This window comes from Mustela putorius, unplaced genomic scaffold, assembly GCF_011764305.1.
Source record: "Mustela putorius furo isolate JIRA1106 unplaced genomic scaffold, ASM1176430v1.1 tig00003972_pilon_pilon_pilon, whole genome shotgun sequence".
NCBI classification, from domain to species: Eukaryota; Metazoa; Chordata; class Mammalia; order Carnivora; family Mustelidae; genus Mustela; species Mustela putorius.
This window is the reverse complement of record NW_025422115.1, coordinates 5,705,228-5,728,336: the sequence shown is the minus strand read 5'-3', so window position 1 is coordinate 5,728,336 and position 23,109 is coordinate 5,705,228. Positions and strand designations below refer to the sequence as shown.

Below are 23,109 nucleotides of genomic sequence, written 5' to 3'. Positions count from 1 at the left end.
CTTATTAAAGAGAGAAAGGGGCACAAGCAGGTGGAGGGGACAGAGGGAGAGGGCAAAGAAGATTCCCCACTGAGCAGGGAGCCCCATGCAGGGCTCAATCCCAGGACCATGGGATCATGATCTGAGCCCAAGGCAGGCAGACACTTAACCAACTGAGACACCCTGGCACCCTGCTTCATATCTCTTAAATAATAACGTAATACAGACACATCTAAAACCCTCCTTGTCCCCTCTGATCCTCTTCTCTGCCCCTCCCATTAGCGTATATGCTTCCCATCCAAATTTCCAAGCTTTCCCTGTATATGGATCTGTCAGCAAACAAGAGAAGGCATTGTCTGGCATGTTTCAGCAAGGTCCTAGCCAGCATATGTACGTTCATCTTGCCTTTGGGATCTTTCCATGTTGCCACGGTGGTTCTGGTGCATCTGTTTTTTCAACTTTTTATTTTTCCATTTTCTGTATCTAAGTCATTCTGCCATTGGTCGACATTTGGGTTGTTTGCCAGTTGGGGTTTATATAAATAGTTATGCACTAAACATCCTTGTCCAGTTTCCTTGAGCACATCTGCAAGAAATTGCATCCCTAGAAATGCAAGGAGAGAGTCATAAGATATGCACACATTGAGCTTTCTCAAAGGGCTTACCTGTAGTTACCATGCCATAAACACAATAGAAACTACCATTGCTCCGGTCATGGCCAAATTTGGTTTAGTCAGACTTTGTAGTGTTGCCAATCTGGTAGGCAGGAAATGGTTAAATCATTGTTTGATTTTTTTTTTTTTTAACTCTCCTGCTCTATAGTAAGATCTAGTATTTTCATAGAAAATTCTGATATTTCTTCCTCTCTGATAGATTCTCCTGTTCTCTGCCAGTTAACCCATTTGGCTATTTATCTATCTCGACTTGATTTATAAGGGTTCTTAATATGTCCTAGATTATAAATATCTTACTTTGAGGCCTGTTCTTTTCACCTGTGGTGTGTTTGAGTAGAAGCTTTTATCTTTAATTTAGTTGCATTGATTGACTTTTAATTTGGGGGTTTTGCTTCTTCTGTCTTACTTGACAGTTCCTTCTGTATGTTGCCAGTCATCAATCTACTTTCTCACATGTTCCTCCAGAAATTTTAAGATTTGGCTTTCCCTGTATATAAGACTTTAACCTATCCAGAAGGTCTTTCTCTGGATAGTATGAGTTGAGACCATGAAGTTATTTCTTCTATACAATAACATGCTGCTTCTGCATGTTGATTCTTTTTCTGTCGACTGGTAAGGCTATATTTTTGGCAGCTAACATAACAAAACACACGATTTTTTTGAGCACAAGAAAGCTACAATGGAAATAAGCTGTAAGAAGGTAATGATCCATCTTACTCTGCATTTTCAGAAACTAAAAATATACATATATTTATATTTAACCAAAAATATACATATATGTAACTTGTGGGTTAAAATGGAAATGGTACTGAAAATTACAAAATATTGAGAACTAACAAGTATCTCTTATTTACTTCTTTCCCTTCTTTTATTTGGAAACTATAGATTGTTTCTCTGTTCTTTCAGTGGTTACCCTTAAATGTTTCATGTATATCTGAACTCTCAGGGTTTCAGTAAAGTTCAGAGTTACTCAGAATCACTAGCCTTTTCCCAAACAACACAGTGACCTTGGCATACCTCATCCCTTGAACAGCCCTCTATTTGTCCCCATTATTATCTGGGGATTTGGTGCTACTATTTTGAAAAAATAAAAGTGGTTTGGGCACAAATATTAGATTAATTAGTTAAAATGGACAAATTCCCAGGAATACAAACTGTTGAAACTGACTGAGGAAAAAAAAAATAGGTAACCTGAATAGACCTATAACAAGTAAAGAAATTGAATTAGTAATAAAAACTTCTCATAAAGAAAGGCCCAAGATCAGATGGCTTTACTGGTGAATTTTACCAAACATATAAAGAAGAATTAGTATAAGTCCTTCACAAACTCATCCAAAAAGTGGGGGGAGGAAGAAGCACTTTATGACTCATCCTGTAAGGCCAGTGTTACCCTGATAACAAAACTAGACACAATGTTTCAAAAAAACTACAGGCTAGTATCTCTTATCAATAAAGAAACAAAAATCCTCAACAAAATATTGGTAATTGAATTCAGCAGTATAAAAGGGATTACACACCATGACCAAGTGGAACTCGTGCCAGGAATACAAGGTTGGTTTATATCTGAAAATCAATTAATGTAGCATACCACATCAACAGAATAAAAGGTGAAATCATGTTATCATCTCAGTTGACAAACACACACAAAAAAGCAGTTGACAAAATGTAATACTCCTTCACAATAAAAAATACAGCAAACTACGACTAGAAAGGAATTTCGTCAACCTCATAAGGAACATCTATAAAAAACCCACAGCTACCATCATACTTAATGGAGAAGGACTGTTTTTCTCCTAAGAGAAGAACAAGACAAAAATGTCTGCTTTTACCACTTATATTCAACATTGTACTGTGCCTGTAGACATTTTCAGGCAAGAATATGAAGTGAAAATGAGAAGGCATCTCGATTGGAGAAGTGAAACTATATCTATTTGTAGATGGCATGATTTATATAGAGAAAATTCTAAAAAATCCATGAAAAAAGTTGCTAAAACTGCATACTGAGCAAGATTATAGGATATAAAATCAATATACAAAAATCTATTATATTGCTCTATCCTTGCAAGGGATTATCTGAAAAGGAAATTAAGAAAGTAGTTCCTTCTATAGTAGCATCAAAAACAATAAAATACTTAGAAATGATTTTATAAAAGAAGTACAGGATTTCTACACTGAAAAAACCAAAATGTTATTGAAAGAAAAAGTAACAAATATCTAAATATATCCCAAGTTCATGGACTGGAAGACTTAAGATTAAGATGGAAATATTCTACAAATAGATCAACTGCTTTAACACAATCTCTATTAAAATTCAACTATTAAACCTATATAAATATATAAATATATATATATATTTATAGCTATAACACAATCCCTGTTAAAATTCCAGATGTCTTTATTGCATAAACCAGACAAGCTGATTTTAAAGTTTATGTGGAATTGCAAAGGGCCTTGAAGAGTCAAAACGATCTTTAAAAATAAGAACAAAGGTGGAGGACTTGTGCTTCTTGATTTCAAAAATTACTACAAAGCTAAAATAGTCAGGACAGTATGGTACTGGCATAAAGAAAAACATAAATAATAATAGGATATAATGGAGTATCCAAAAATAAACCCTTCCATTTACTGTCAGTTGATTTTTGATAAGGATTCCAAGACATTTCAGTGAACAAAAAACTAATCTTTTCTGCAAATTGTGCTGAGACACTGGATGTTTACATGCAGAAGAACGAAGTGGGATCCTTAGCCCATACCATAGACAAAAGTGAATTCAAAATGGATCAAAACCTAAGTGTAAGAGCTAAAGCTTTAAAACTTTAAAAAGCAATCATAAGTCTTCCTGACTCCTGATTAGGCAAGTGTTTCTTAGATACGAGAGCAAAATCACAGACAACAACAAAAAATACGTAGATGATGAGACATTATTCAAATTTAAAATTTTTGTGCTTCAAAGTCATCAAGAAAATGAAAAGATAATCCAAAGAATTGAAGAAAACTTTTGCAAATCATATATCTGATAAAGTAATTGCATCTAGAATATATAAAAAACACAACTCAATAATAAAAAAGACAACCCAATTAAAAATGGACAAATCATCTGAGTAGACATTTCTCTGAAGGTCTACAAATGACCAACAAGCACATGAGTAGATGCTCATTATCATCAGCCATCAGGGAAATACAAATAAAACCACAGTGAAAGTCAGCAAATGGTAAATACATACAAAGGAATGAAGTTGGATCCTTACTTTATACAGTATGCAAAAATTAACTGAAAGTGAACCAGAGACCTAAAGGTAAGAGATAAAACTATAAAGCTCTTAAAAGGAAACAGGAAAAAAGTGTTATGATCTTGGATTTGATGATGATTTCTTTAGCTATTTCAAGAAAAGCGCAAGCAACAAAAGGAAAAATAGATAATTTGGACTTGATCAAAATTAAAAACTCTTAGGCGTTGAAGATACTATCAACAGAATGAAAGGCAGCCAAAATAATGGGAAAAATATTTGCAAATCATATATTTGATAAAAGAGTAATATAGAGAATATATATATTCTACAGAATATATATAGATTATATAATATATAAACTCTACAAATCCAACAAAAAACAACCCAATTTAAAAATAGGCAAAGGACTTGGTTCTGTATTTCTCCAAAGAAGACACAGTTGGTCAATAAGCACATGAAAATATGCTTAACATCACTAGTCATGAGGGAACTATCCTTCAAAATCATGAGATAATCCCTTATACCCATTTGGATGGTTGTTATCCAAAAAAAGCAAATAACAAGTGTTGGTAAAGATGTGGCAAAATTAGAACCCTTATATATCGCTGATTAAAATGTCTAATGGTATAATCAATGGGGGAAATAATATGGTGGTTCCTCAAAAAAATTAAATACTGAATTACCATATCATGTAGCAATTCCACTTCTGGGTATATATCCAAAAGAACTGAAAGCAGGGACTCAGAAAAAACGTTGTACAACCATGTTCATAGCAAGATTATTCACAATAGCCAAGAAGTAGAAGCAACCCAAAGTGTCTATCAGTGGACAAATGGATAAATGAAATGTATTACATACATACAATGGAATATTATTTAGCCTTAAGAAGGGAAGAAATTTTTTTTAAAGATTATTTGTTTTAGAGAGAGAAAGTGTGCAAGCAGTGGGGAGGCACAGAGGGAAAAGGAAGAGAGAGTATCTCAAGCAGACTCCATGCCGAGTGCAAAACCAAACACAGGGCTCAATCTCACAACCCTGGGATCATGACCTCAGCCAAAATCAAGAGTCGGAGGCTTAATCATCTGAGGTACCCAGGTGCCCCAAGAAGGGAAGAAATTCTGACACATGCTACACAATATGGATGAAACTTGAAGAAATTATGCTAAAGAAGCCACTCACAGAAGGGCAGATACTATGTGATTCCATTTATAGGAGGTACCTGGAGTCATCACATTCATAGAGACAGAAAGGATGATAGTTCCCAGGGGGTTGGGAAGGGAATGGAAATAAGTAGCTATTGTTTAATGAGTCCAGACTTTCGGTTTGGGAAGAAGAAAAGTTTGGAAGATGATGGTGATGGCTGTTCAACATTGTGAACGTATTTAATGCCACTGAACTATACACTGAAGAGTGATTAAAATGTTAAACTCCATGGTTTGTATCTTTTGCCACAATAAAACAAAACTACAGGGAGATACCATTTTATACCCATTAGAATGACCATAATGAAAAAGACAGACAATAGCAAAAGTGTATATGGATGTGATGAACTTAGAACCTTCCTGAACTACTGCAGGATTGCAAAATGGTGCAGCTGCTTTGGAAAAGCCTGGCATTCCTCAAATCGTTAAACATACAGCTAACATATCAAACAGCAGTTCTACTCCTTGGAATATACCCAAGAAAAATGAGAACATCTATCCACACAAAAATTATACACAGATGTTCATTGTAGCATGATTCATAATAGCCAAAACATGGAAACAACCCAAATGCCCATCCACTGATGAGCTGAAAAATAAAGTGGTATATCCATGCAATCATCTATTATTCAAAAATAAAAGGGAATGAAGTACTGCTGTATGCCACCACATACATGACTTTTGGAAACATTATGCTAAGAAAAAGAAACCAGTTACCAGGAACCACATGTTATAGGATTCCATGTATATGAAATGTCCAGAAGAGGCAAAACTATAAAGATAGAAAATAGATTAGTGTTTGCCAAGGGTTGAGAGTGATGGAGGTAGGGGACTTGGAAGATGACACCTAAGTCATATGGGGGTTTCTCTTGGAGGTAACTAACTGTTCTAACATTGATTGTGGTGGTGGTTGCACAATTCTGTGAATATATTGAATTTGCTCCTTACATGGCTGAATTATATAGTATGTCAATTGTATCTCACTGGAACCATTAAAATGGTTCTTCCATTTAACTAATGTGTGACCTGGGGCAAGGCGCTTAACCTCTCTGTGCCTCGATTTGCTCACCTGCAAATGGCTTTATGTGGGATCATCATAAGGATCAAATAAGTTGAATTATGTCAGGTGCTGAGAACATTGCCTGGCACAAAGGAGACCCGGAAAAAGGATTACCTGGTATAAGATCTAGAGAAATCATTTTCTTCTAGATTTTTTATTTTAATTCCAGTGTAGTTAGCATACAGCATTATTATTAGTTTCAGGTGTACAACATAGTGATTCAACACTTCCATACATTACTCAGTGCTCATCATGATAAGTGTACTTTGAATCCGCATCACCTGTTTCACCCATCCCCCACCCACCTCCTCTAGAGAAACCCATTTTTAAAACATTTTCCCTTGAACAATATTTTACCTAAGTGTTGAAGTCTATCTGTCCATCCTTCCTTCCTTCCTTCCTTCCTCTCTCCCTCTCTTTGTCTTCCCTTCCCCAGCAAATGAGAACTAACCACAGATTCAAAGACCTTTTCAGGAACATGTGGAAAGTTCTCAGACCCTGGCCAACCAGCCATCTTGATTCTCAGGGCTAGACTAACAGACTGGAGCCCAGAAAACCTCACATTCACAGACTTGCATATTTGTTCCTCATTATGCCCTTCAGGTTTTCATTTCCTCCTTCAAAAGACAAATATGTGAATAATATTACTTTTCGGGGAAATATATATGAGAACTCATAATTCTCAAGTTTTAAATGGAGAAACGCTGAGTTGAAACGGAACGTGAGGCTATAAAGCGTCCCTTTCGTTCCCCAGGGAGAACATCACAGCTGAGCTTGTGAAGTCCCAGTCACTGCTCCTCGCCCTGCGCCTTCTTTCACAGACATCTGTTCAATAAAAGCAGCCATGTATCTTCAGAGACTATAAATGGCACATGTTAAAATCTTGTTTTGATTGTTTTCTTAACGGAGCTGCTGGCTCAGTCTGCCTTGAGCCATAAAAGCCACTCGGACAGATGGGAGTCTGATGCTGCCTACAGTCCTCCTTGGTGTTTTGGGGAAGGGGTCCAGGGGGTCCAGCTCTTGGCCAGTCGGCCTCTGCCATGTGTCCTCACTCCCAGGCATGCAGCACAAGTGGCACCCTGGAGAAGGCCTTGTCATCCATGGGAAAATTGAGCAAGGAGTCTGCCTTCTCTGGGCCATACCCTCACTGCCCAATGGATAGCAACCCTCTACCAGGGAGGATGGGAAGAGACCCACATCCTCAGGGGGCCTCCTCTGGGTGAGCCGTCTCCCCCAGAGCTTTACCTCCCATGATTTAGCATCTGGCCTGGACTATGTAGCAGCGATCACCTGGGCCAGTCCTCCAACAAGCCTGTGAAATGAGAACACTGGTACCGACCTTTTACAGAGAAGGAAACTGAGGCTTGAGCACTGACCTGCCCAAGATCACGTGGCCGGTGAGTCAGTGGAGTGAAGACCCAAGTCCAGGTCCTGAATGTAGGCTTCCGAGAATCTGAGAATGTCTGTCTAACATACCTGTGCCCCCCTGACTTATAGGACATCATGATTAGGGTGGTGTACCCTAACCAGAACCATAATTGTGTAAGTAAAGAACAAAGCCCTTGGATTCAGACACAGAGGACCCTCACCCCTTAATAACTGGTGGGCCTTGGGCCAGTCTGGCCACCTCTCCCAGTGGTTTCTCCATCTCTAATGCAGGACTAGCCAGCCCTGAGCAGCCTTCCTCTGGGAACTCTGGCGGTGCAAATCAAGATGGTGGTGGGAAAGGACTGGGTCACAAAGCAGAGGGGTGACCGTGACTTCATAGAGTACAAAGCTGACTCACCAAAGGGCAAATGTGAGCCTTTGTTTTCAAGTTTTCTTCAAACTTTCTTTTCTTTCATTCTTTCTTTTAAGAGTTTACTTACTTATTTGAGAGGAGACAGAGATAACAAGAGAGAGGATGAGTAGGGAGAGTAGGGAAAGCAAGCTCCCTTATGAGCGGGAAGCCTGACTTGGGGTTCAGTCCCAGGACCCTAGAATCATGTCCTGAGCCAAAGGCAGATGCCCAACCAACTGAGCCACCCAGGTGCCCCTCTTCAAACTTTCTAAATGAAAAGGGAGAGCTTCGATCCGTCTACCTTTCCAGATCAGACATCCTGGGTGCTTCCTGGCTTTGGGGTGGACAATATCACTCTTATCAAAGCCCAGACCCTTTATCAAAGTGGACTAACCAATGGTCCTGGACTTTGCCCCAAATCTCAAAGGGGAGACAGGGTTGAGCCCTGACTGAGTCCCAGTCTTCCCCTTAACACATTCTCTCTACTCACCAGTCCCTGGCCTCCCACCCCTGCTGGCCATCTGCATCTCAGATACTATGTGGGCCTCTGACAGATCACCTGCTCTGTCATCTGGCCCAGGATGATTTTTCCCAGAGCTTCTGCCCCTTGTAGACAGACGTGTCCATGAGAGGAAGCTCCTGGTCTGTTCTGGAGCTATTCTCAGCACTTCCTTCTCACTCAGAGGCCCTCTCTCACTGGTGCTTCTTCCATGAGCAGCCTCTTGACCAGAGCCCCAATGAGAATGGTGAGAAGTCTTCCTTACCTCTGCCATGGGGACAGGCCTGGTTTCCAAAGCTTGAGTATGACCCCAAGATTGAGATCTGTGGAGCCCACTGTGTAGACATCAAATCAGATTTGTTTGAAGTCTCTCTTCTCCACCCTCATTCAACTGAGCAGTCACAGCGCTGGCAGCCCTTCTCCCTGGGGCCTCTCCTCAGTCAGCAACACCTCCTTGTGGCTAAATCCAGAAAATACTTTTCAGGCCTCTTCCAACCCAACCCTATCTGGCATTTCTTGAACAGTCTTGCCCCTTCTCCTTATTCCAGTCATAGATGCTCACCTTCCTGGCCCCTGCCATCTGTCCTCTGTTCTCTTTTCTCCCTGTAGAAGCTCCCCAGGTGAGTTGTTCTTACCAGCTCTCTACCATGACCTTCTTGCTGATGACTTCCCACCCTGAGTCCCCACCCCAGACCACACCCCTGAACGCCAGAACTGACCCTGCGGACCCTTCCTAGCACCACTCAGCTCCCAGAGGTGCTTCAACCTGACCTTCTCAAAGTGGTGCCCACCCTTCTGCCCCCCAGGCCAAGTCTTCTCCCTGTGTTCTGCATCACTGTGGAGGCAGCATTGGTGTCCTCTGAGCCCACTGGAATCCTGATCTTGATTCTTGTCCCCTTTGTTTCCGGCCCCACATACCCAAAGCCCTGTCAGTCTCACTCTTAAACAGCTTTGAGTCCATTTTCCACTTCTCCACTACTGCCTCGGTGAAGGCCATCACCTTTCTCCAAGTTTCATGATTACCTGAGACACCCAAGGCAACTTCTCTTCCACCCACCTTTAAGTACTCTTTGAGTACCAGCTGTCCCAAACTGGGCGGCCTCACTCTCTCACCCCTTGGCATATCATAGCAGGCTCTCTCTGTGAGAGCACTGAGCCCGGCTTCTGTGATGGGCCAACTTCACCTTGGATCCAACTCAAACTCCATTTCCTCCACAGCACTTATCAGATAGTGAAGAAATTATCTGTTTATATGTTTCTCTTTCCCCCAAGGACCACACAATTGCCTGAGCTTCATGAATGTAGGGACACTGAGCCAAGTGCCCCAGCGCTCAGTTGAGAACTTGGCATAAAGTTGACACTCATGTGCCTGGGGGACATGTAAGCCAAGGTTGAACAAAGCAACTGTACTTTGTATAGTAGCTGTTCTCTCTTTAACTTGCCCTGCAGCTTCCTGGAGCTTTGGATCTGTTTTGCATCATCCTTTCTAAGCTGTGATATTTTACATGTGGCCTATATGATGCCATGCCTGGTATTTGTCTCTGTAAGAACTGCTCAGATTGTCACATATGAACATCTCATTTCCTTCCTTTGGTTAATTTAGTCAATACAGAGAACATCCCTGGCACAGAGGTCGGCCCAGACTGGTGCTCAGCCAATGCCAGACCCTTCTTAGTGATGCATTTTAGAGATGGATAAAGTTGACTGAATCCCATAGACACACTTGTTAGCTCAAGCACCTCTTGTATTGAAATACATCTCAAGCTATTTTTTTTTTCTTTAGTTTGAACTTGTTGAAAGTGAATGACCTACCCATGTTCTCTCTCTGGTTGTCTATATTTGGGATTCACTTGATATTCAACATAAAATATCCATGTGAAAAGAGCAGGATTTTGAATATGTTATTTGTTCTTTGTAATCACCAAGTCAGATTTCAGCAGATTTCACAAGATCTTTGCCTAGTTTAAATCTCAGCCAAATTAAAATTTGAATAGAATGTGCATTTTGAATAAAAGCTGAAATTTCTCAGAACTGTGAATATGATGGGTCTGGGGTAGGCAAAATAACACCCCCCAACACATGTCTATATCCTAATTCCCAGAACTCCTGCGTATGCTGAGTTCCGTGTCAAAGGGAAATGAGGGAGGCAGAGGGTTGCAGCTGGAATTAAATTTGTGCTCTGGATTGAATTGTATCCTTCCCCCAACCAACCCCACCCCCGCCCCCAAAAAAGATGTTGAAGTCCTAGCCTTAGTATCTCGGAATGTGACTTTGTTTGGAAATAGGGTCATTACAGGTGTAATTAGCGAAGATGAGGTCATACTGAAGCACAGTGAGCCCCTGAGCTAATCTGACTGTAGTCCTTCTAAAGACAGCTATGTAAGGACATAGAGACACAGGGCAGACGCCATGTGAAGACAGGAGCAGAGATTGGAGAAACACTCGCACAAGCGAGGAATGCCAAGGATGGCCAGCTGTTGTTACAACCGAGGAAAGAGGCATAGAACAGATCACTCAGAGCCCTCAGAAGGAGCCAAGCCTACCAACACTTTGACTTTTAACTTCTAACCTCCAGGACTATGAGAGAATAATTTTCTGATGGTTCAAGCCACCTAGTTTGTGGTCCTTTCTCCCACAACCCTCACAGACTAATACAGTTGCTAATCAGCTTAGCCTTAAAATAGAGAGATTATCCTATAGCATCCACACAGGTCTAGTACAATCACAAAGGTTCTTAAAAGAGGGCAGGAGGGTACACAAGAACGCTGGAGGGATACAGTGTGAGAAGGACTTGACCTGAAGCTGCTAACTTTGAAGATGGAGAAAAAGAACACGAGCCAAGGAATGGGGGGCAGTGTCTGGAAGCTGGAAAAGGCAGGTCTTCTCAGAGTCTCCAGAAGGAAGCAGCCCTGGGAGCAGAGCCTTTATTTTAGACTAGGGAGACCCATGTCAGATTTCCAACCTCCCAAAGTGTCAAGTGCTAAATCTGTTACTTTGTGCCATTCCATTTATGGTTATTTGCTATAGCAATAGTAAAAATAATAATAATACAAGGTCTCAGGTAGGTTCTGATTAGAACGGTCAAACTTGAAGTGTGTGTGGAGGAGCCGTCTGTTTCCTATTAGACAGAAAAGGAATCCTTCCTCACTCCAGAGGAACTAAGGAAGGGTGACCTGAACTAAAGGAGCATTAACAGTGGATTCCTCAAGAATTTGTTTTAAGAAGATCTGCGAACTCAAACTTAGCTAGTAAATGTCACTGTTAAGGTTTTGAGAGGGAATGAGTGTTTTAAAAAAAAAAAATCAGACTTCAGTTGTTATATGAATTGTTTTATGGAATAGCAGTTCCTTTCTCAAATTCCTGGACTTGGAATTAATTAATGGAATTTTCCTCAGATGTTTACTTGCATGGAGATGGTCCACCACTGTAGACCAGCTTCCTGCAGCCATGTACTCATTCTGGTAAAATGGTTCAGCCACAAAAACCAGTTTCCAGAAAGTCATTTTTTTTTCTCCCCATACCTCGCTGAGGTATTTGTCAAGATCAGAAACAAAATCATCATCATCATCATCATCATCATCATCATCATCATCATCTAGTTGAAAAATATCTCTGATCACTGTGAGCCAGCTCCTCCCATCTCTCAGGCAGGGCTGTGAGGATGCTCCGCACGGATGCTTTATGGCCACAACATGGCTGCATGGAGCTGAGCACCAGCCTTGTTTCCTGCCTCATCCATGCCTCCCTGGGACAGAGGAGACACTTCACCTCCTTGTCCCTTTCTCATGTCTCTACTCCCTGTTTCTAACCATCACTTTTTTAAAATTAAATTATAGTAAAATACATGTAAAATTTACCACCTTGAATGCAAGTTGGTGCAGCCACTTTGGAGAACAGTGTGGAGATTCCTCAAGAAAGTAAAAATAGAGCTTCCCTATAACCCTGCAATTGCACTACTGGGTATTTACCCCAAAGATACAGATGTAGTGAAAAGAAGGGCCATCTGTACCTTAATGTTTATAGCAGCAATGGCCATGGTCGCCAAACTCTGGAAAGAACCAAGATGTCCTTCAATGGACGAATGGATAAGGAAGATGTGGTGCATATACACTATGGATTATTATGCCTCCATCAGAAAGGATGAATACCCAACTTTTGTAGCAACATGGACGGGACCGGAAGAGATGATGCTGAGTGAAATAAGTCAAGCAGAGAGAGTCAATTATCATATGGTTTCACTTATTTGTGGAGCATAACAAATAGCATGGAGGACAAGGGGAGTTAGAGAGGAGAAGGGAGTTGAGGGAAATTGGAAGGGGAGGAGAACCATGAGAGACTATGGACTCTAAAAAACAATCTGAGGGTTTTGAAAGGGCCAGGGGGTGGGAGGTTAGGGGAGCCAGGTGGTGGGTATTATAGAGGGCACAGATTGCATGGAGCACTGGGTGTGGTGCAAAAACAATGAATATTGTTACACTGAAAATAAAAAAAAAATTTTTTTAATTAAAAAAGACATTGAGGGCGCCTGGGTGGCTCAGTGGGTTAAGCCGCTGCCTTCGGCTCAGGTCATGATCTCAGGGTCCTGGGATCGAGTCCCACATCGGGCTCTCTGCTCAGCAGGGGGCCTGCTTCCCTTCCTCTCTCCTACTGTGATCTCTCTCTGTCAAATAAATAAATTTTTTTTAAAAATCTTTAAAAAAGAAATAAAAAAGACATTGAAATTAAAAAAAAATTTACCACCTTAACCATTGTTAAGTTACAGATCGGTGGCATGAAGTACGTTCACAGAGCTGTGCAGCCATGACAGCCGACCGTCTCCAGAAGTCTATAGACCTCTTGTGCAAGCGCAACTCCACGCCCATTAAACATGAGCTCCCCATTCCTTCCCACCTGGTATCCCCCATTCCACTTTCAGTCTCTCTGAATCTACTCCAGTTGCCTCACCCAACCGGAATCATTCAGGATGTCTACTTTCGTGACTTGCTTATTTTGCTCAGCATAATGTCCCCCAGGGTCATCCATGCTGCAGCCTGGGACAAGAGCGCCTTCCTTTTTAGGCTGAATCTTATCCCCGTGGTACAAACTTAGCATACCTTGTTTACCTGTGTATCTACCAACAGACACTTGGCTTGCTTTCGCCTTTTGGCTACCATGAGTAATGCTGCCATGAGCAGGGGCACTCAGATATTTTCCCATCAGTGTTTTTATTGTAAGTTTTTATCTGAATTCCACTTAGGGGGCACCTGGGTGGCTCAGTCTGCCTTCAACTCAGGTCATGATCCTGGGCTCCTGGGATCGAGCCCCTGCATGGGGCTCCCTGCTCAGCAGGGAGTCTTCTTCTCCCTCTCCCTCTGCTCCCCCCACCTCATGTTCTTGCTCTCTCATACACGCAAATAAATAAATAAAATCTTTAAAAAAAAAAAACAGGAGGATATGAAGCTTTTTCCATGGTTGAGGTCAATGCAGTAGCACCAAACAGGTCTCTGGCTAGAACCTCACATTTGCATTCACAAAGTCAATGGCAAAAGGTCAGGACAAAGGAAATCTGGCTGAGAGTCAGTTCGGGAGAGGAAAAAAAGAAGTCATAGGAGGTAACAGAGGTGCAGTCTGCTTGTTTAAAACAGACATAGTGTGGAGTTGAGCTACTTTAATGAACACAGAGCCTCCCTTTAAAGAGGGGAAAAAATCATCACATTCTCCCCTGATGCTTTCAGACCACATCTGGGCCATTTTGCCCACAACAAAGCAATCCATTTTGAGAATAGTAGTGACTGATTAGAGAATTAGAAGGGAAAGGATTCAGAATCTGCCACATGCAAATTATCCTGATCAAGTTAAGAGAAAACTTAAAAGGGGAACAAAAGAGCTATCTTCAAATATTTAAGAAGGCAATCCTGTTACTCCTAAGACCAGCAGAGGAAAAATAGGTAGGAGTTGGTTTCATTTTGAGTGTTGTCCAGGCTAAAATTGGGGCAAGATTTGCTCATTGCTCTCTAGGACTTCATTATCACCTACTGAGGAGATAAAGAAGAACAATTACCAAGAGTTATATAGGCTTAAGTGTGCCAGGTGTTGGTGTGAGCAGCTTACAGGCAATATGTCCCTTGTCCTCACACTCCAGGGTAGACACGGTCACTTCCATCCCACAGCATAGGCAAGGGATCTGGTAAGAAGAGCTTCCCTGCAGGGGCTTAGAAGACAGTGAGGAGCTCTACCAAGGGGACTGGAAGTCAGAAGAGCTTGAGCTCAAGGCCTGAGCTTGCACTAACAGACAAGGAAGAACAATATAGAGGTGGAGGGGAGAGGGCCTGGGTAGCTCCCAAAATTTTCTCAAAGTTTAGCCCAACCACTGCCACCACCCCCAGCTAATAAAAATGACCCTCATCTCCTGCCTTGACTAGTGCAGTAGTCTCCTCGTTGCTGCCCTGTAGACTGGTATCTGCCCAGAGCAAGAATGACCCTCTCTGAGCTTGGAGGGCACATCACTCCTCTCACCAAACCCCATGTGACTGCATCTTATGCAAACAAGAGCCACAGTGGCCAACCAGGGCCTGTAGGATCTCACCCTGTCCTCTCCCATGTTCCTCTGTCTGCCCCTCTCTCTTTTCAGCCCTCCCCCAGCCACACCAGACCCCATGCTGTTCCTCAGCCCTGCCAGCACACTCTTCTCCAGGGCCTTTGCACCCACTGTGTCCTCTGCCTAGCAGTCCTTTCCCAAGGAACTACATGATGACTTTTTTGCTTACTTCTAGGCTCTGCTCACATGTCAGCTTATCCATGGGACCATCCCTGCCACCTTAAGTGCTCACCCCTCACCTCCTCCCCAGTCTTCCCTCCATAGCTTTACTTTTCTCTAAAGCATTTACCCACCATGTGGCATCTTCTCTTTTCATGTAGGATGTATAGTATACACTATGTATGGTCTATTGTGTTATCATTCTTTATAAATCATTCTGTGTATCTTTATCATTCTCTATATATCAACTATATATTGGGTATATATACTGATAGACATAGTTGACATAAATATATAGATCTACTATACACTATATATAGTCTACTTTGTATCCTTCCTTGGTTTACTGTCTGTCCCCATCGGGAGGCTAAGATTCAGAGGACAGGGCTTTGTTTTGTTCCCTGCCTCATCATCAGAACCTAGAACAGTGCCTGGCACATGGGAAGCCCTCCGTGCATGTGCCGCGCTGGGATAGATGAATGAGCAAGTAAGCTGGACCTGGAAATGAAGAGAGGCCTGGCACCACCCAGTGTCCCCTCAAGAACCCTGCCAGGGTAGAAGACACCACCGACATTTCTAACAGTAGAACATGATCAGATTTGGTTTCAGGAGCTTAGGGCTATTCCAACTAATGAGGAAGAACTGAATGGTTATCAGACCTGGCCATCAGTGGATTCAGCCCTTTTTAAAAAAGATTTTATTTATTATTTATTTGACAGACAGAGATCACAAGTAGGCAGAGAGGCAGGCAGGGCAGTGGGGAAGCAGGCTCCCTGCTGAGCAGAGAGCCCGATGCGGGACTCAATCCCAGAACCCTGGGATCATGACCTTAGCCAAAGGCAGAGGCTTTAACCCACTGAGCCACCCAGGCACCCCGGATTCAGCCATGTTGTCAAGTGGTGAGCTCCTGGGAGCTGGGAGGATCTGAGGCTCATGCAGGGACCGACAGAGGAGAGGGTCCTTTTGTGTCCCCAAAAAGGCATTCAAAGCCCCATTTGTGTCCTGAGAAATCGTGATTTCCAATAGCTTAGCTTCTTGCCACACCAGGCTGAGACCCTGGTCATTGAAATGGAAGGCAGTTAAGCCAAATTTTAGTGGAGCACTGTCACCAGCTCAGTCTTGTCCCAGCCCACAACTTGCCTCCTCAAGAATGACTGTCCCCACCCAAGAAGGCCCTCCACTCTTTGGAGGACCAGGAAGTCCCTGGTCCTGGTGTGTTCAAGCTGGCCCTGGGTGTCCTTTGTCAGGGACCGTGCTGGTCAGGTTTTGTTGTAGTCACAAACCACCTGAGCCTCTCAGTGGCTGACAGCCATGTCTTGTTATGGCAGAGGTCAGATGTCGGAGATTCCCATGGTGGGACCTGCTATTCTCATGGCAGAGGGCAGGAAACAGAGAGAAGCAGAGCCAAACAACACAATCACACTCGAAGCTTCTGCTGGGAAATGGCCAGCTTCATGTCCACTCACACCCCATTGAACAAAACATGACGTAGACAGTGGGTGGGATATGTGATCCCGCCCCAGGGAGAGCAACCACTCAGGACCAATAATTATATCACAACAGCCATAGAGCTGTTGTGAGCAGAAGGATTTGTTTTGAATAAGCCTTTGACCCGTTTAACTCATGTGACTCCCTCTGCTCTACTACTTCAGAATTATTTTGCATGTCAATTGCAAAGCTCTCTATATCCATTTCCCTCCCTCATGCTACAGGCCCAAGACTCCATGATGTGTCTGGAAGGCCCCTTGGGGCAGCTGGCCTCCCCACCCGGTTATTTTCTCATTGTCTTTCCTTCTCCTGGACAGGTGGGTGGCAGGCCCATGGAGCCCCTGCTCAGCTACCTGTGAGAAGGGGATCCAGCATCGTGAGGTAACCTGCGTATACCAGCTGCAAGACGGCACCCACGTCACCACACGGCCCCTCTACTGCCCAGGCCCCCGGCCAGCACCAGTGCAGAGCTGTGAAGGCCAAGACTGCCTGTCCATCTGGGAGGCATCTGAGTGGTCACAGGTGGGTGCCCGGGCTGCCTTGTCCACAGGGACCCCAACATGGTGCCTTTCCCTCTATGCTATTTGTGACTCAATCCCAAGTATCACAGTGCTTGCCAGCCCCTAGCTAACTAAAAAAGATGTATTCTAGCTCATGTGTTCCTAACTTCCAACTGAGAAGACAATATGGCTAAACAAACATGGGTAATGTGTTTTTGATCATATGTATGTTTTTGGTAATATTTACCACAGTTCAATCCCAGTTCCTTAGAAAATTCTCATTTAAAGATGGATGGATGATGGGTGGATGGTTGGATGTTTGGGTGGGTGGTTGGATGGATGGATGGATAGATGGATGGTTGGTTGGGTGGGTGGGTAGATGGATGGATGGATGGGTGGGTGGGTGGATGGATGGATGGATGGATGGATGGATGTTTGGGTGGGTGGTTGGGGAGGTAATTACGTAGGTAAACATACCAATTGACTAACCAGCTGACCTTCTAATTTTCTTTTGGTGTATTTGAATTCTAGTGCCATCAGATTGGGAAGGCAGTTTCAAAGGTTTTCTCTGAACTCTGTGTCAGTCTTTGCAGATTATAAGAGGCAAAGCAGACACTTGGAGGGACAGTTTTTAGTATACAAGTTGGAGTCACATATCTCATGCCATAAAACATTTTGGAAAGAGGTCAGTTAAGCCTTAAGTTTTAACTTGAAAGACTGATTCTGGAAATATTTTATCTTTGTTAATATCATCCTTCAAGGCTTTGTGTTGACTTTGCATTAATGATTTTGACTGGCCATAAAACAAAAAATAGCTTGAATAAAGGGCAAGTTTCCCTCAGGTCCTCCATCAAATGTGTTCTAGGAAAGTCAGAAAGGCTAAATCCAAGACACTCTTCAGTGTGGAAAATATTTTTAAAGTTCTTTTTTATTGCCAAACAGTTGGAATTATTTTGAATAAGAAAGTATTCAGCCCATTCTTAATGAGCGAAAAGTCTACCCTTGGCTGCTCAGAAATGGGGTTTACTTTTCAGACAGATCTTGACATATACACATTTGAAGACCTGAGACTTTATCCTGCACTTTATGATATTTTAGGGAAAAGAGTTTAAAATTTTTATTTTTTATATATACTTAGGATTGTAAGTTGAACATTCAAGGGACCTCTTTTAGGGAGGGGGACTACTTGCTGGAGGGGTTGGGGCAGGCATGCAGTTCCACCACCACCCTGCCCCCGACCTTGAGCCTGAGGTCCTTGATCACTAGCTCTTGATCCAAACAAAATTTATGCTTTAATCAGATCAAAGCCATAAATTTTCCATCCAGACTCTTTTTAATAGAAAAAAAAAAAGTCCTTACCAAAGTAACCAAGGCTGACATTATCAACTATCATCATAGCATTAAGAATACCAGATTGGAAAATGTGAGACAACTAAAGCAAGGTTTAAAGAAATATCTCTAGTTTCACATCTGTATCTCTGAGTGTACCTGATCCTAATGCTGAAATAGTATCCACACCAGTCTCCTTCTGGCTCAGTTCAGGCTCGAGCCAAATGCCTCTTTCTGAACAGTCAATTTGGAATCAAATCTTGCCCTCATTCACGAGATACTCACCAAACTGGTGTTTCTATTGCTTCACCACATGCTAAAGCCCCTTTAAAGATTTTATTTATTTATTTGAGAGAGAGAGAAAGAGCATATGCAGAGAGAGGGGTAGAGGGAGAGGGAGAAGCAGACTCCCCGCTGAGCAGGGAGCCCACCATGGGGCTCAATCCCAGGAAGCTGGGATCATGACCTGAGTTGAAGGCAGATGCCTAACTGACTGAGCCTCCCAGGCACCCCACTGCTGAAGCCTTAAATGTTTCTTCTTTAATGTTTCTTCATCCAGAAACAAATGGGTTTAAATTTCTCATGGTAGAGAAATTTATTTGACTGCAGAAGTTGCCTTTGTAGAGCTGGCATCTGTTGATTGCCCTTCCTATCTCTCCCCCAGCTTCTTCCAAGCTTTGTTAGAATGAGGAGCAGTTACCAGGAAGGAAGCAAAAGATAGTGACTGTCTCCTGTTCTCAGTTCCTCCAGAGAAAGGCTCACCTGCAATGCTGCCCTTTTCTCAAAACTTCAGGCTTCCAGGGCTGCTGCTCAGAAGGGCTGAACCAAGGTTTGGTCAAGAACCAGATTAGACATTAGCATCTGAAATTCAAGGGCAGGGGATGGAAAGGGACAGGGAATGCAGAATAAGTAAGATGATGCAGGAACTCTGGCAGAAGTGGTAAGTAGGTTTCTAGTTGAAGAAGGAGCGTGGGTGTGGGCAGAGCTACTGAAATGGTCAGGGAGCATCACCAAGCATAGAAGCAGAGAGATTGACCTTCAACTCAGTCACCTAGGCTCCCACTGCAAGAGGGTAACACCTGCTCTGGACTGACCCCTTGCCTCCAAGGTTCTGAGCCAACCCCTCACCCACACACGGGATCAAATACGCATGCTCTCCACCTCCCCCCAGATGATGCCACAGCCAGTTCTGAAGTATGTGTGTTTCTTCTAAAATAAGCCAGCTAAGTCTGAAAAACAAAACAAAACAAAACAAAAACTTCAGAGAGCTAAATTGAACTCATCGGAAAAATAGAGCTATATAACATTTTGGGATAAATGTTAATAATAGAAATATAAAGAACAGCTTTTGTCCTTTAGATGCATTTTCCCAGGGGACACAGTGGAACTTTTTAAAAAATCAAGTTTGCTGTGTCTCAAAAATATCACTGCTCTATGTTTCTGGTAAATCAAGCAAGTATGAAAGCAGATGCTTGAATCATGAGGGCTCCATTTTGTGCTACCACAGTGGATGGGCTGTCCCCCCACATAGCTCTGGGACCCAGCTGTTGGGAGCCTGGGGTTCACTCTGTCTGTACCTCTTGGCAGAATGCAGCCTTCAGCCCACCATCTCCACAAATGACATTTTGTTTCTGTGGTAGAGACGTGCAGGGCTTCCATACCCCACAAATAGGAGGGAGAGCTCCCTGGGTTTGCAGGCTGTGTTGCCCCCTGTTGCTGGCTGGATCATGTATGCTGTCAGTCCCGTCCTCCCAAGGTCATAGGTCTGTCCTCCTGGGCTTCCTTCTTTGTTTTAAGGTGGTAAGCTCTGTTGGAGCCTGGGGAGGTCCCTCCCTGAGTTCAGAGGGAGCATGCCAGAAGCTGGGTCCAGCTACACCCCGCAGGTCCGCCATGTTTACCCATTACCCCATCTCTCCTCCCTTCTTCCAAGGCTCTTCCTGCCCGAGGGTGTGGGAATCTTGAACTCTCAGGGCTCGCACATGATTGGTCATTCCTCAGGCCCTCTTTGGGTCCCCTCACCATACTTTCTCTTGCAGTGTCTCCTGGGAAGTAGGTAAATCATCACAGGGACCATTGCTCGGTGACATTCTTGGCATCCACACCTAACACAGTCACTGTAGCTCTCTGCAAGACCTTACCAACGGCCTAAGGTGAAAGTCACCTGTGGCTTGGCTTTGCATCTCCACCTTTTCCGCCCCGATCCTGTGCTTTTGCCCCAGGCTGGCCCAGGTAGTGTGCATGGAGCTGGAGGCCAGCCAGGAGGAGTCATGGGCGTCAGAAGTCTTTGCATGGGCGTCCTAAGCTGGCTTCCCTGGCCCTGTCCCCTGCTCCACTGAAGGGATCTGCCAGCATTTGCCCCTTGAACTTCTCCACTGTGTTGGTCTTTTGGACCTGGTAGCAGGCCAGTAAATTCTGAGTTTGGTCTTTTGGGTACCTCAAGCTCTCCCCATCCCTGGTCACTTGGCTGAGTCACAGCTGGAACCATGTGCCTCAGACTCTAGATGCCTATAGAAGCATCCTCATCCTTACATCCCCAGCACTGGGTCTGGCACACGGTTGCAACTTAATAGACATTGATGACCTTGAACTGAACCAGACAGGGTCAACCATCCCAACGGTGTCTTGCAGTGCTCAGCCACCTGCGGCAAAGGGACGCAGAAACGAACTGTGACATGCACCAATTCACAAGGAAAATGCGACGCATCCACGAGGCCCAAAGCAGAGGAGGTGTGCGAGGACTACTCAGGCTGCTACGAGTGGAAGACTGGAGACTGGTCCAAGGTGAGTGGCGGGTCTGCATCTCCACCCTGCCCAGCAGCGCAGGACACTCTGCAAGCCAGAGCTTGGAAGTCACCCTGGGCCTCCCTGGCGTGAGGCAGTCCCAGGCCACCTGGGAAGGTTCACTTTCTCTCCAGGCTCTGCACCTGCCTGTGCCCCTGTGCTGCATGCAGTCGGAAGGAAACCGAAGGCCCCCCAGAGCATGAAGCAGGGTGCTCCCGATGCCAGTTGGCTTTCCTGTGCTGCATGCTGGCTGTGCCCCAGCATTCCGCGGGGGACTTGGCCACCAGCCATCACAAAAGCCTTGTAAACATGGGGGAGCCTTGGCTGAGGCGGCTGCAGAGGGGCCTCAGAGGCAAACAGCACTTCCCTTCACTTTCAGGACCCCTGGGTGAGGGCCCACAGGATGCAGGGATGGGGGTTCTGGGAGGGTAGGGTGTGGCAGAAAGGAAGGGCCATCTTCCAGAGCCTGGCCTGCAGCCCGGGGTTGGGGGAAGAGATGGTGAAACGGCACTGCAACGTAAATCAGACACAAAAACTGCTTTCCTCTTCAGCTCTTTTATTCATTCCCCTGGTTTCTGTGAACCTGATACCTATGATGCCTGTTTTCCGGGCCAGGGGGGTGGGTGCTGAGGTAAGTACTGCTGTGACACATGACCACCGGCCAGGAGGCCTGCTAGAGAACTCTTTCCCAAGAACTGTAGAATTTCTGATAACCTCTGACTGGCTGAGGGAAATTTCTAATGGCAGCTTCAAGGATGTTTATGTTTCCTTTTTGGTCTTTGCAACTGAAGACTCCCCGTTTATTTCTCTTGATGTCTCTTCACCCTGTGTTTGCAAACTGGTGGCCCAATTGCCCCCAGTTTTTGTGTGGCCTGCACGATATCATAAACGTTCTGGAATTCATTACCAACATTTAAAAACACGGTGGTTTCACCTGAAAATCTGAATTTGTGGCTCCTATCTAGATATCTGGCAACGTGGCAGTGTGGCCTGTGTCCTTGCTTGGCCACCATGACCTGGGGCCAAGCAGGCCTGGCACCTTTCCCCAGGAAGGGGCACTCCAGCCCCTCACACTCCTCCAGCCACTCTATGTTTTGCTTTAGCTGCCTGGTCCAGACAATAATTTGCTTTCTGCCTCTGCTTTGTGGAAGGAGAGATGGTTTGGTCATTGGAAAGCAAGACTTATCCAGACCAGGCCTTGCAGAAATGCCACCTTCCTGCAAGTGAGCATACAGTCTCCTCCAAGCCCCTGGAGGACATAAAAGCCAAATAGGTCAGGTTTCAGTTTGCCAGCTGTGCTAAAATGCAGCCTCTGGATAACTGCAAATTTGGGGAAGACCAAAAACACCTCCTTTTTATTTACTCCCTGATCAGTAGATCTGACCAGAGCAATAGAACCAGGGCCGACAGTCCAGTTTCTGCGTGGATGTAATAACATTTAGGATGGAGTTGCCAGGATGTGTCTTCCATTGGAGGAAGGCCTCACTTGAACTTCACTTCAAGGGCCTTGCAAAAATGCCATTAGAAGCTGGAGTCCAGGGACTCGAGGCATCAAGGGGCTGAGTTACAGCTCTGTCGCACCGTTTAACAAATCTTAACCTCTCTGGCCCTCATTCTCTTTATCTCTGGAACAGAGACTCATTAACACTGGCCCTGCCTGTTTCTCAGAGATGCTCGGAGCTATCAAGGCATTATAGTAAGTGTGAGTAGCTCTTGGACATCTCAGCCCCAAACCCAGCACCCAGTGTTTACACTGTGGTGAGGCACAGTCCCCAGGACTAACCTGTTCTGACCTCATCTGACTTTGTCTTATCAATCAGAGGGCCCAGCCTTTTATACAACCGTGCCAAGA

General features: G+C 44.0%; 1 protein-coding gene across 4 annotated transcripts in view; it reads left to right on the top strand.

Annotated features, from left to right (window-relative positions):
* The window catches only part of ADAMTS17 (ADAM metallopeptidase with thrombospondin type 1 motif 17), a 327,264-nt gene that overhangs the window by 288,591 nt on the left and 15,564 nt on the right, over positions 1–23,109 (top strand). For all 4 annotated transcript variants that reach the window (XM_013060100.2, XM_045070851.1, XM_045070852.1 and 1 more), the window contains 2 exons: positions 16,965–17,169; positions 21,105–21,257. In XM_013060100.2, the coding sequence (XP_012915554.2) occupies positions 16,965–17,169; positions 21,105–21,257 (358 nt within the window). The remainder of the gene's footprint in view (positions 1–16,964; positions 17,170–21,104; positions 21,258–23,109) is intronic.